The sequence below is a fragment of the Lampetra planeri genome, chromosome 11 (genome assembly GCF_965212315.1).
Source record: "Lampetra planeri chromosome 11, kcLamPlan1.2.h2, whole genome shotgun sequence".
Lineage (NCBI taxonomy): Eukaryota > Metazoa > Chordata > Hyperoartia > Petromyzontiformes > Petromyzontidae > Lampetra > Lampetra planeri.
In genome coordinates this window covers 10,489,442-10,501,756 of record NC_136117.1, presented here as the reverse complement: position 1 = coordinate 10,501,756, position 12,315 = coordinate 10,489,442, and the positions used below count along the sequence as shown (strand labels likewise).

Sequence of the window (12,315 nt, the reverse complement as noted above, 5' to 3'; positions counted from 1 at the left end):
AAGAAGTTCAACATACATACTGCTGCTGATACAAATATGACTACAGCTGCTGCGACTACTACTGTGACTACTGCTGACGTGATGACTAACGCTACGATTATTCATATTCTCCATAAAACTAGAGGCGGGCCGTCAATCCCCCGGCTGTTTGATTGGTTGAGATGACATCACTTTGGGGTTTCAGGACTGTCAACACCCGGGCGCTGAAACCAACAGTGGCAGCAAGGGGGCACTTTCTGGGAATTAAATAACGACAACCGATTCATCTTCGTCATGACGAGGCATGCGCTGCCATTGAGGTGGAAACCGGCTTCTTGGGGGTTCATGGCGTAGCGAGGGCGGCATAACAACTGTGACGGGGATGGCATCAGCGTTGCTTTGCCGAAGGCCTGACGGCGTTAGGGTTGATGAGTTACGAGGGGAATGGATCAAATGTGAAACTCCGCGCGATCCAATGGCAATAACAGAAGAAACATTAAAACGCGAAACGCATGCTAGGTAGTGCCACTGCTCGCAGCAGCAGCAGTCGCTCTGGATTTAATGGGATGCATTTATCCATTCACCCTCCACGTAATTACATTTATTGGCATGATCTGAGATCGTGATTTGATTAAATTATTTATCATTTTTTGTTCAATGGTCACCACGTGCTTTGTACGACTGCATTTTTTTTTCTGTCCAGCAATAATAATAATTTATGGATATTTAGCAATCTACTCCTCAAAAAAGGCTTATTCATGCCGTGTCAGTTGATTGGCCACGCTTTGCCATGCTGGTCACTATGGGTTTATGAAGAGGAGGCCCAAGACCTATCAACAAGTCACTCATGACCGATGTTATTATTAGATAATTTTAAGAGATCTTGATTCTAAAATGCACGATTTCATGCGTGTTTATTTTTTTATTGCAATAGTGCATTGGCAGCGGTACTGCATGAGCACCAATAACAAACACCCAACACGCTTAGTAATACTGCCCCGAAATATTCAAACGTACGCAACCGGTGACATTTCAGGCAATGGCCTATCTCTCTACCAGCAAGGGTCGTTGCCCCAGACGTCGCCTGTTCTGTATTTTCCCCACTCTAGGGCGTGTGTACGTCGAACTTCTTTCGCACCGTACGTAGCCAACCGTGCTAATCGGAGGTGCGGTGTTAAGGTGCTGTCGACGACGAGCCCAATCCCCCCCCCCTCCCTCCTTCACTAAGTCCTGCCGCGCCAATCTCGGGCTTTTGTTCGTGGAATTTCTGTGCCCCCCCCCACCCTTTGTTCGTGATCGGTGCTCTGTACCGGTGCTTGCGTCGTGGAGTTGAAGTAAAAACAAAACGAAAATAAAGGGCTGTCGACGAAAACGCACTTCAATTGGCGGTTGGCGTTCGAAGTGGAGTGCGGCCCTCAAAGGGAATGGCACCGCCCCCCCCACGTGTGATCGCCTCCCCCCCCCGTGATCGCCCCCCCCCCTCCCGTGATACGGTGGATCAAACAAATGACTCGAGAGCGGTTCACGCAAATGCTTCTCGCAAGAGGTCACGCGTTTGGCGCAACGGTCCTTCGCCGACGATGCGCGGTGAACGAACGACGAAAGCGCCGAGTGTCGCTGCTCGATGAATGGACGCGCCGCTGCGCGCGCCGCTGCGCAGGTACTCACTACGCAGCCGAGTCGTTGAGCTGGTACTCGTTGGCACGACCGAAGCAGGTCTTCACGCCCTCGTCCATCCAGAGCCGCTGGATGTTCCCAGCGAGCTCCAGCGTGAGCGCCACCTCCTCCGACGTGCTCGCCAACTCAAACAGCTGCCGCGCATCGTCCTGTGACCAAGGAGCAGAGAGAGTGGGGGGGGGGCGGTGGGGGTGGGGGAGTTAAGTTGTGGGGAGAGCGGATGGGGCATTCGCCGCTCAACGTGGCGAGATGTTAACTACCTCGCCTGGTATACAGGAGGTCGTGGGTTCGATCCCGACCCTCACGCCTGTTGTATATTCGGAGTTTGCGGTGTATTTTTCCCCGTGGTCGCGTAGATTCTTCTCCGGGTCCTTCGGTTTTTCCCTCCACATTTAAAAACGTGCGTTTAGAGTGTTTGGCTGCAATACATTTCCACATGATAAGCCACTTTGTTGAGCCGTCATTTGAGGACAGGTCACTTCTTAAAAATAGCTGTTTAGCTCAATAAAAATGGTTTAGTTTAGAACGTAGAGAACTCGTTCGGCGCGTTCATTACCCATGCATCGGTGGAGAAGCTATTGAGTGCGCAGGCGGTGCAATTGCACCGCCCGCGGGGGGGGGGGGGGAGCAGCAGGGCCCTTGCCAGATGCGTGACTATGCCGCTGTCGGGCAAATGAAAAGAAAACATTCATGAGATTGTGCAATTAAATTCACAGACCGTGTACTACAGCATGCATTCTTTCGGAAATGGAATGATAGCAGAGCGGGGCCACTTTCACCAATAATACATCATCAGCGTGAGGGCTGCCACACATTTGAAACCATTGGGGTTTGACAACACAATGGGGGTGTTTTCACATCTGTGTGTATTGTCAGGGGCCGCACTAAAGGCCACCAGGGGCCGCCATTTGCCCGCGGGCCTTGCAATGAAGAACGCTGAGCTGTAGAGTTGGAAGGTGTTGACGTGAGACTTTAAAAACTGCAAATTGCAATCAGGTAGTAAGACAGAGGCAGTGAAGAGGTTTAATGTAACAGTTTGGGGTATGAACGATGAGGGAGAGTGGTTTGTGTGGCAGGTTGGCAGGGCACAGACCGTTGTATGACATATTGAGCATTCAGATGGCACGTGAATCCATTTTGTATCAGAATATTTATTAATACTGAAGGAATCTGATGAGTTATGAAGCTCTTTTTCACAGATGCCGTGCTGTATCTTGAGCTGCCACCCGGTGAGTGTTAGTCCTCTGTAAATGAGTATGAGGGTTAATGTACAGCGTACTTTAAGCATCAATGGAGATTATTAAAATGTAAACTCACACAGCTCAAGCCATCGACTTGACAGTACTCCACAGATAGGCGTATTAATGTGGCCCGGGCTGGAATGTTTTAATGGGATGTGGGAGGGGAACTCGGTGATGGTGGGGAGGCAGTGGCGGCTGAAAGGGACGGACCGGAATAAATAAAATACACAATAACCGTGACTCACTAGTGCCCAACATGGGCAGCATCTTATCAACTTGCAAACACATGTTTTATGGAATGGTGAAATTAAATATTACATTCATTAACATTGTAAAAAATTGAAATACCATAAAGGCCACATTAATATGAAATATTATAAAAGTCGTGCATAGAAGGCATCTTTTCTGGGTAATAGTTAGGCTTGCCATGATATCATTTTTCACGATGAGATATGATATCCGTTTTCACGACTTGACAATTATAGAGATATTAGTTTCTCAGAAACTCTGAAAGAGGAGTTTGGACATTCATTGAATTGTTTGTATGGTTTGTTGTACTTCGTATATGAATAAAGATTATTTCAAAGTTCACCAACTCCAGCCATCCAATTTCTCTAAACAATGCATTGCAATCTGCATTGCTTGCAATGCACATGCTGTCAGCTATACAACAAAGTAATTGAATCAATTATGAAAATTGTGATATCGTATTACCAGGCCATCAATGACTCTGGAAAACATTTTGCCTTCTGATAATTGAATGGGCAATAAGTATTTATTTGAACTTTGATTGTTGTGTTTTCTATCTCATGAACATTTCGTGCGAAAGTTAAACATTCAAAACATAAAACGAGCAATGACAATCGCAAACATTACGATATTTGGCAAAAACCCGACGATGGGATTATCGTGGGCCCGATGTTCAACGGTATATCAGAGCGCCGCCATATTGCGGGCAAACCTTAAACTGACACGACGAGGATGCGTCAAGGAGCATGAACCGTCATGCGAACTCCGTTCATCGCCGCAGCGGCTTTTGGCTGGCCATCGAACAAAGACGGTTACCGCATTGCGCGCTGTCAGATGTGCGTCTGCAGCTGCCTGGAATGCTCTTCCTACCGATATTATGAAGCCACTGGGAGCGATGCACTTTTAAATATAAATTGAAAACTAATTTCTTTAGAACTCCTTTTTGCGTTTAGTTTGTTGTCCTTCCCCCGCACCTCCGATTAGCAGTGTTGGCTACGTACGATGCGAAACAATTTCAACATGCAGTACACGTACGTCTTAGAGAAGAAATGTTCTCATTCGGTAGACCTCTCTACAGAGCGGAAAGTGAGCACTAAAGGGAATATGCTCACAATAACGGGAGCGACAAAGAAAAAAACGTGGCATTCTCTGCAAGCCCCCTCCATCTGTTGTAGACGCGTGGTGGATGCTTCGCACCATCGGCGCAATTTCACCGCTGTAGCCATGTACCGCAGTGGACTTTAAGTTATGTATGTTGAACTTTTTTTGCACGGCTCTCCATTCATCGTCTTGCGTATGGCATCCTGAATAATAACTGGAAGATCTATGCCTAAGTCTGAATGCAATCTGATTAACTTCAGGTGAGGCCAAATTCATTACTGCTGCTGTCTCCGTTGAATTTGCGCAGTCGGCAGAGGTTCGCAAAGTGCCCTATTTTTTGTTCAGCATTTTTGCAGTTGCATTCCAGGCTTCCCTTTGATTTCCTACTCATGAAGGTGGTGGCGTGGGCCGGCTGCGTGTATCCTAATTGAGCGTGCTCCATTGTTTGTGCGGAAGGTCGGCACGGGTGGCTCAGGGTTGGGATCTGATATTAGATATACGACTCTCGGTAAATCATTAAGAAGTGCTCTATGAAGACTTGAAAGTTGTTGTAATTCAGCCATCAACCAATAGGTGTCGATGGTGAGAAAATTATAACCAATCACTGTGTTTTTGCCCACGCTACAGGTCAGGTACACGCCCTCTCATAAAACGAACTTGCATTTCGATTGCTTTTTGTGCTTAGTTTGTTGTCCCCCCTCTCCACACCAATTGGTTGGCTACGTACGGCGCGAAAGAAGTTCAACATACGTACACACGCATCCTTGAACTGCTCTTTGTTTTCGAGTTGTAATCGGAATGACAAACAACCTTTCGGTGAACCAACAGCAGTCTTGGCGAACTACAGGCACCTCCGTGGTAGCAGCACTCAGCACCGCACGCACGCTACGCGTACCAAGACTGATGATTTTTATGCGCAGTTACATTCATCGCGTGACGTGTCGCACCACGCAGCGGCAGCTATCTCGAAGGTGCCAACAAAAATGGGACAAAGCACACAACTGTACAGTGATTTTGAATTCCATTAATGCCAACATTCCAGCACACTGCGACATTGTTTCCCCCTTGTTACTATTCGGACGGTTGTTTTGTGTTTACTGCAAATAAGATTGAATACGAGCAAAAGCAGCGAGAGAAATGCCAGCCAAGGGAAAAGCACTTAATTAAAATCGCATCGACCATCCGTAATTAACTTTCGTCCATTTCCGTCCGCTCGCGAGATTTTCGTCCAAAGTGCGTGGGTGTCCTTAGCGGTGAATCAACGACGTGGGAATTTAATAGACGGGACGACCTCCGGCTCGTTAACAAATTACTCTGCCCGACAGCAAAACTTGACAGGGCAGCCACCACGGAGGCATGAAAGGCCTCTAGACTTGACCAAATAAAAGTCTAAATAGCTGCTAGGAAGAGATATATAAGCGCAATAATTGTACAAGCCTGCCCTCTATGTGTGTGTATACATGAGACTGGCAGTGAGCTCTGTCCACTTTCTATTGGCTTCAGCATCACACCGCGGGCAGCGCATCCAGGGCGACCCTCGATCGGTCTCACCACCCAGCGGCGTGAACCCGATCTTCCAGATGCCGAGCCCGGGAGACGTATCGAGCGCACATCAATCACGCGGTGGACGAGCCGTCCGCCTCAGAGGCTGTGCGGGTTACTCACCGCTCGGCTCATGTCGGAGAACTCGATGCGGAGGTTGCCCATGGCGCGAATAATCGCGATGATCGACTGTATGGTGTTGCTGTACACCACGGCCTTGTATTGCAGGCACTCCTCGGGCGTGTAGCCGTCTTCGTGGATAATCCTGGGAGGCAAACAAACCGCAGAAAACGCGTTCCTGATCGGGGTGCAATGCAAGAGAGAGAGAGGGGTTTTACAATGCAGCCGTTGTTTTGCTGTTGTGTGCCCTGTGAAATTGTGAGATCATTGCTGGATTCCAAAGGATTTCCGCGTGAGCGTGATGGGCACAACATCACGCAAACACCCGCAAAGACGGTTTAACAGGTGTTAGGCTTTCGCAACCAATATCATCCATAATAGAGGTTTTTGGGTTAGATCGCGTAAATATATAGATGTGTCGTTAAAACCTGCCACCACCCGACACAGCCAACTAGTAAGGGTTGTCACTAGTACAGCACATCGGTGTGTTGGAGAGCCAAGCCACAACATTTACCATCCGTGTACGACGTTTTGCCAGTAATTACACCTAGCTTCAACAGGCGACAGCCAGATTTGTGGCTGTCAAAATCTGGCTGTCACCTGATGAAGCTAGTTGTAATTACTGGCGAAACGTCGTACTTGGATTGTAAATGTTGTGGCTTGGCTCTCCAACACACCCGTGTGCTGTACTAGTGACGAATTGGCACGTTATGTTTACGTGACAACCCTTACTAGTTGGCTGTGTCGGGTGGTGGCGGGTTTTAATGACACATCTATATATTTACGCGATCTTACCCAGAAACCCACAAAGACCCCCACGTTTTGACTGAAGAGTCAATTTAAGAGCAGCGGTCGGGTTATTACTCAACGTAAAATGCTGTTCGCGTAAGAATGCCTGACAATACCTAGATTTGTGTTTTTTTCGGGGGGCTCATGGCAGAATCAAATAGATAACTGTGCCGATATGCAGGTGTTGGCAATGAATTACAGCTCACTCCCACCCCTGGCGACTCACCGTCACGCGGAGTGCGATCACGCGCACCCCACGCGCGCTCTGCGTTAGAATAAAAACAAACAGCACACGAGGAGGCCGGGGTAACTTACTTCATCTGTTTGACGATGGTACTTTTGCCAGATTCACCGGCACCTGAAACACAAGAGGAAACGAAACGGCGAATGAGATGAGTGAAGAACGCGGGCAACGAATGAGGGCTGGGATTCAATCTGCAAGCTTAAAGATTTTCCAATTGAACAAAATCTTATCCTGCTCACCCAGAGGCTGTGATCTGCACACAAAATAACGGATAAAGGCGCCTCTCGGTGGACATCATTCTTCAGTGAGGGGCACGTTTACGTGTCACGGTCCTTGTGGCCGACGTAACCGTCGCGTTATAAACGTAATTGCCCAATAACAGGCTGTGAAAGTGCTGTACGTGAACGCACATGCATCTGAATTATTAAAACCCAACAGGTGAACACGCGCACGGCTGTATTAAACCGTATAAATGCCAAATGGTGTGCATGCAGCCACGCAACAATTTTACTATTTATTTATGTTTTACCAGGTAAGGCCCAAATGAGCTATCTTTTTCAGAAGCGACCTGGTTACAATTGATAGCTCAACGAAGTGGCTTATCACGTGGACATTTATAGTGGCAGCCCACAGAGGTGGGACAAAGTCATTGTTATGCAAGTCCAAGTCGAGTCGCAAGTCATCAAATTCATGACTCGAGTCTGACTCGAGTCCAAGTCACATGACTCGAGTCCACATCTCATAGGTGGGACAAAGTCATTGTTATGCAAGTCCAAGTCGAGTCGCAAGTCATCAAATTCATGACTCGAGTCTGACTCGAGTCCAAGTCACATGACTCGAGTCCACATCTCATAGGTGGGACAAAGTCATTGTTATGCAAGTCCAAGTCGAGTCGCAAGTCATCAAATTCATGACTCGAGTCTGACTCGAGTCCAAGTCACATGACTCGAGTCCACACCTCTGGCAGCCCAACATGGTACTCTAAACGCACGTTGATTGTAAACATGGAGGGGGAAAACCGAAGAACCCGAAAAAGAATCCACGCGACCACGGGGAGAACACGCAAACTCCAAATATACAGCAGCAGGTGTCAGTGTCGGGATCGAACCAACGACCATCCTGTATACCAGGCGAGGGGGTTAACATCTCGCCGCCGTGGCTCCCTAAAGAAAAGAACCTAGGACGAGCAGCTCTGTAATTGACTGCTCTTTGCCACCACTGGTGAAAAGGCCTCCTCCACTTGAGAGAGCGTTCGAGAGCTCCTGATGGAAGGTGGGTTCTGCCTACTCTCTCACGCTGGCCACAGATATCTTGCAAGAGGTGGGAGTGTCCACACACACTTCACCCCGCCGCATGCAACCTGCCAGTTGACTAACTGCGGTGAGCCCATTTAGATTGGTGGGTGGACAGAGGCGCTGGGGGATGAACTTGCACTGTTTGACAATGTGATAGTTATATTCTTAACAGTTCTATAACACAAATGATCAATTCCAGTAACCTACGCAGGAATTGTTTTCGACTAATCAGACGATGAAGGGAATGAAGAGTGAATGGGCTATTAGATCTTAATAATAATGTATTTACATAAAGTGGAAATGCTACAAACGTCTCAAGACGGAGCATAGGGCAAAGAATGTAAACACAATCAGCGCATGCAGACAAAATAAATAATGAACCCAATGGCAAAACAGAAAACCACGAGTCGGGCAGATGGAGTACACCACTGTTGTGTGCCGACCCGCTCCAAACCACTCAAACAAACCCACGCGCACGCTGACCTGTGCGGTAATGTGTAACTATTGATGCGGCAACAAAAAAACATCTCTCATTTTCACTCCCGGAGGGAGAACGGGAACGGGTGATAATTATCACCCCTTCCCGTTCTATCCCTAATTATAATTAGGGTTAGGAGGCAGGAGGCAAGGGGCGGGGGGCGGGGCGGGAGGGTATTATTAGGTAGGGCGTTTCGTGAAGCAGAATCGAGACAATGTCAGAGGATGGGAAGGGGAGAAGAGGTCTGGGAAGACTAACAACGAAGAGAATCAAGCGTGGACAACTACGGGAAGAGCGTTCCAGACGGCAGGGGCAGCAGAGGAGAACGGGCAACCTCTCACGGGTTGGAAGCCCGACTTTGGGTTATACCAAAAGGGGGGGGGGGGCATAGAAGCTGTTGGTTTTGACTCTGCATTCTGGAACGTGTACACACACAGACCTTTCGTCAATATGTTTCTAAGATGAGGGGCCTCACCACGCGGTACGGGTCGCATGGGTTACTTAACCACACATCACCACGCTGGTTAGTATGGGTTGGTAAAGGTGGGCAGTGTGCACGCGGGAGCATAGTACAATATGAGAATGGATTTTTCTGAAATGCAACCACATGTAGCTTCAAAGCACATTGAACTCATGTGCATTCTGGTCCATTTTAAATCGCACGAGGATATCGCTTGGGATTTCAAACCAAGCTTTGGGGAGTAAGGAAAGAACAACAAAAACTTAAATAAAGTTGTTTTCGCTCTCTCTCTCTCTGCTGCTGCTATTGATTTGTGCAAGCCTAATCTTTCACAGGCAGTTCACAACTGCTAACTGTGCCCAGAGGGAGTCTCGCCCACTTATAAAGCACAGCGCCCCCCCCCCTCCCCCCCGTTGCAGGCAGATTGAATTATAAAGCAGGCACGAGAGAGGCAATGAGAAGTAGGGGCGGGGAGGTGTTCACGTGGGATCGCTCGCTTGGAGGTCATGCGTTTACATTTTGCTGACATGATCAACCTTCACCGAGAGCCTGCCTGCAGTTCGGCTTTCGTGTTTGCCGGAGCACGCGAAAGCATTGCGCCGATGTCTATACTCCATGCGAATGGCGAGTGGCAAACAGAAAAAAGGCGATCCATGATAGGACATGAGCGGAAGCAAGGAAGGACTTGAGTTTTGCAGTGGAGGTGAAAAAAAAATTAAGTGCAAGTTGAAAAGTAACTTTATCAGTCAACGTTAATGATTGTTACAACTTACTAACTTGTAAGTGAGCCACATTAATAATACACAGAATGCACCTGGGGGTGAAAGTGCTTTCATCTGGCTGGGAAACCCTGTAATGAGATTGTTTGGTGGAACACGTTTCTAAACTAAACTATAAACTAAACTATATATTTTTATTTTACCGGGCAAGGTCCACTGAGCTATATCACCCTTATTCAGAAGCGACCTGGCCACAAATGATAGCTCAACGAAGTGGCTTATCATGTGGACATTTGTAGCAGCCAAACACTCTAAACGCGCATTTCTAAAATGTTGAGGGAAAAAAAGCGAGGACCCGGAGATGAATCCACGCAACCACGGGGAGAGATACACTCCAACACACAGGTGTCAGGGTCGGGATCAAACCCACGACCTCCTGTATACCAGGCGAGGCAGTTAACATCTTGCCACCATTGCACCCCACTCAGTTTCGAAAAAACTCCACCATTATAATGCAATCTGTACCGCTTTGCGATCAGCATGCCACCGCACGTTATGGACATTATCAACAGAAAAGCGAGGTTTGCCAAGAAACAAAAAATTGTATCCGCGTCCTTTACTTACCATGGCGATAATAGTTCGAGACAAAAAGCGCCGCATACATTCTATGCAAAACTTGTTTACAATAGCGGAATATATATTCGTGAAAGGCCAAATGTTTTGTGCACAGATAGATGTTGCGTGCGGATTTGAGATTGGCTCATGCAATGCCCTATCACGTGTTTAAAGAGGTCACACGACTAAGCTTCAGTGTTCTCATCACAACAGTAAGGCATACCACAACAGTCCAATTAGTTTAGCCACCTACTCGTGCATCATTAAACACAGTGCTAACATTGTAAGATACGAATTAGCGCGTGTCCTTTTCTATCTAGTCATCTTTGTACCAAATCCTACCATTTAAAAACCTTTAAATAACAATACTTGTTTCGTGGTCAAGCCTAATTGAGCTTTGCGGAAACCTCTACTGCCTGAAAATAAGAACTCTCTCCCTAGGCATTTTTATAGGTCCTTGAAAGACCATTTTTTACTTACATTTTTTTTTAAATAACCCATGTGGTCTCTTTTTAATAAGAGCACATATCTTCCTACAATCGAATGAATGATTACGCTTTGTGACTTTCCAATAGCGTGCTCATTTAGATTACGACGCCTCTCTTTTACAGGCGCCGTTCACCGGAATTCAAATTCATATCCGTTTAATTTTTTTCGCTCAAATTGCACAAGCATGTGAATGCGGCCGCTCGTGGTACGGTGCCGTTCAACTGCTACATTTTCTCACATCCCACCAATAATTTTGTAATCATATTTTTTATTGCGCGACAACATTGTTTTTTGGCGGGGTGATTTGGAAGGGGGGGGGGCGGTGGGGACATTCCAAGACGAATACAAACAGCATGTGCAAATAGACAACCACCAACAGCAGGGGCACGTACAGTGCCGGTCTCAAGCAACGCGCACAAATTTAAATGGCAAAACGCATGCGCCCTGCATACAAATGACAATTCGGATGGCGAACCCAGGAATGTGTTAATGAAACCTCGAAGCCTTTGATTTCGCCTCCCCCTGGCCCCAACTCACTCGCTTCCATTCCGAACCAATAATGCCATTGGCCGTGCGGCGGTTTAACAAGGGGCCTCATCGCCGCAGGGCACGATGGAGACGAGGGCTGCCCGTGGAAGGAGGCCTCTGAGAAGGAAGGGCAGAGAGGAGTGTGCGGCTGGGCCGGCGGCGTGCGGAACCAATGAACCACGACAGCCCCGAGACGACCAAGCCACTCTTGAAGGACATTAACAAGAGAGGTCGTCGCACGCTCAACGCCACTGCTGCTCAAGCTGGATGAAGCTCTGGTGCAAGGTGTTCTTCAACTCATTTTTCGAGGGGAGGGCCCCACTTTCGCCGAGTTGACATCGTCAGCGTTCAGGGCCACCACACCGCCTTCAAGCGGGGGGGGGGGGGGTGTCACACGCTGTGTATTGATGGGGTCCGCAGGCCAGGGGCCACACTAAAGGCCGTCAGTGGCCACACTAAAGGCCGTCAGGGGCCACACTAAAGGCCGTCAGGGGCCGCCAGGGGCTCGTCGGCCTGGCAGTGAAGGACGCTGCTCTGTAGAGTCCTTCCAGCAGGGTAGTTGGCCTACTTGTTCCCGCACCTCCGATGAACACGGTTGGCTAGGTACGTCGCGAGAGAAGTTAGAAAAGGTGGTGGTACTCACAATTTATTTACCTCACCGCGTGCGAAAACGCTGATCCACAAACAAGGGCTATACCTATTTATGCTACAATCCCCTCTCCCCCACCCAAATCAAACACACACACGCGCGCATCGCTCACATAGACACCTGAGCTCTCTCTCTCTCCT

The 12,315-nt window shown here is 48.1% G+C and overlaps 1 protein-coding gene across 3 annotated transcripts in view; it reads right to left on the bottom strand.

The window, feature by feature from the left end:
• GNAI1 (G protein subunit alpha i1) overlaps positions 1-12,315 on the bottom strand; it is a 122,679-nt gene that overhangs the window by 40,270 nt on the left and 70,094 nt on the right. For all 3 annotated transcript variants that reach the window (XM_078598808.1, XM_078598809.1, XM_078598810.1), the window contains exons 3-5: positions 7,014-7,056; positions 5,913-6,054; positions 1,648-1,805 (exon numbers count right to left, since the gene is read on the bottom strand). In XM_078598808.1, the coding sequence (XP_078454934.1) occupies positions 1,648-1,805; positions 5,913-6,054; positions 7,014-7,056 (343 nt within the window). The remainder of the gene's footprint in view (positions 1-1,647; positions 1,806-5,912; positions 6,055-7,013; positions 7,057-12,315) is intronic.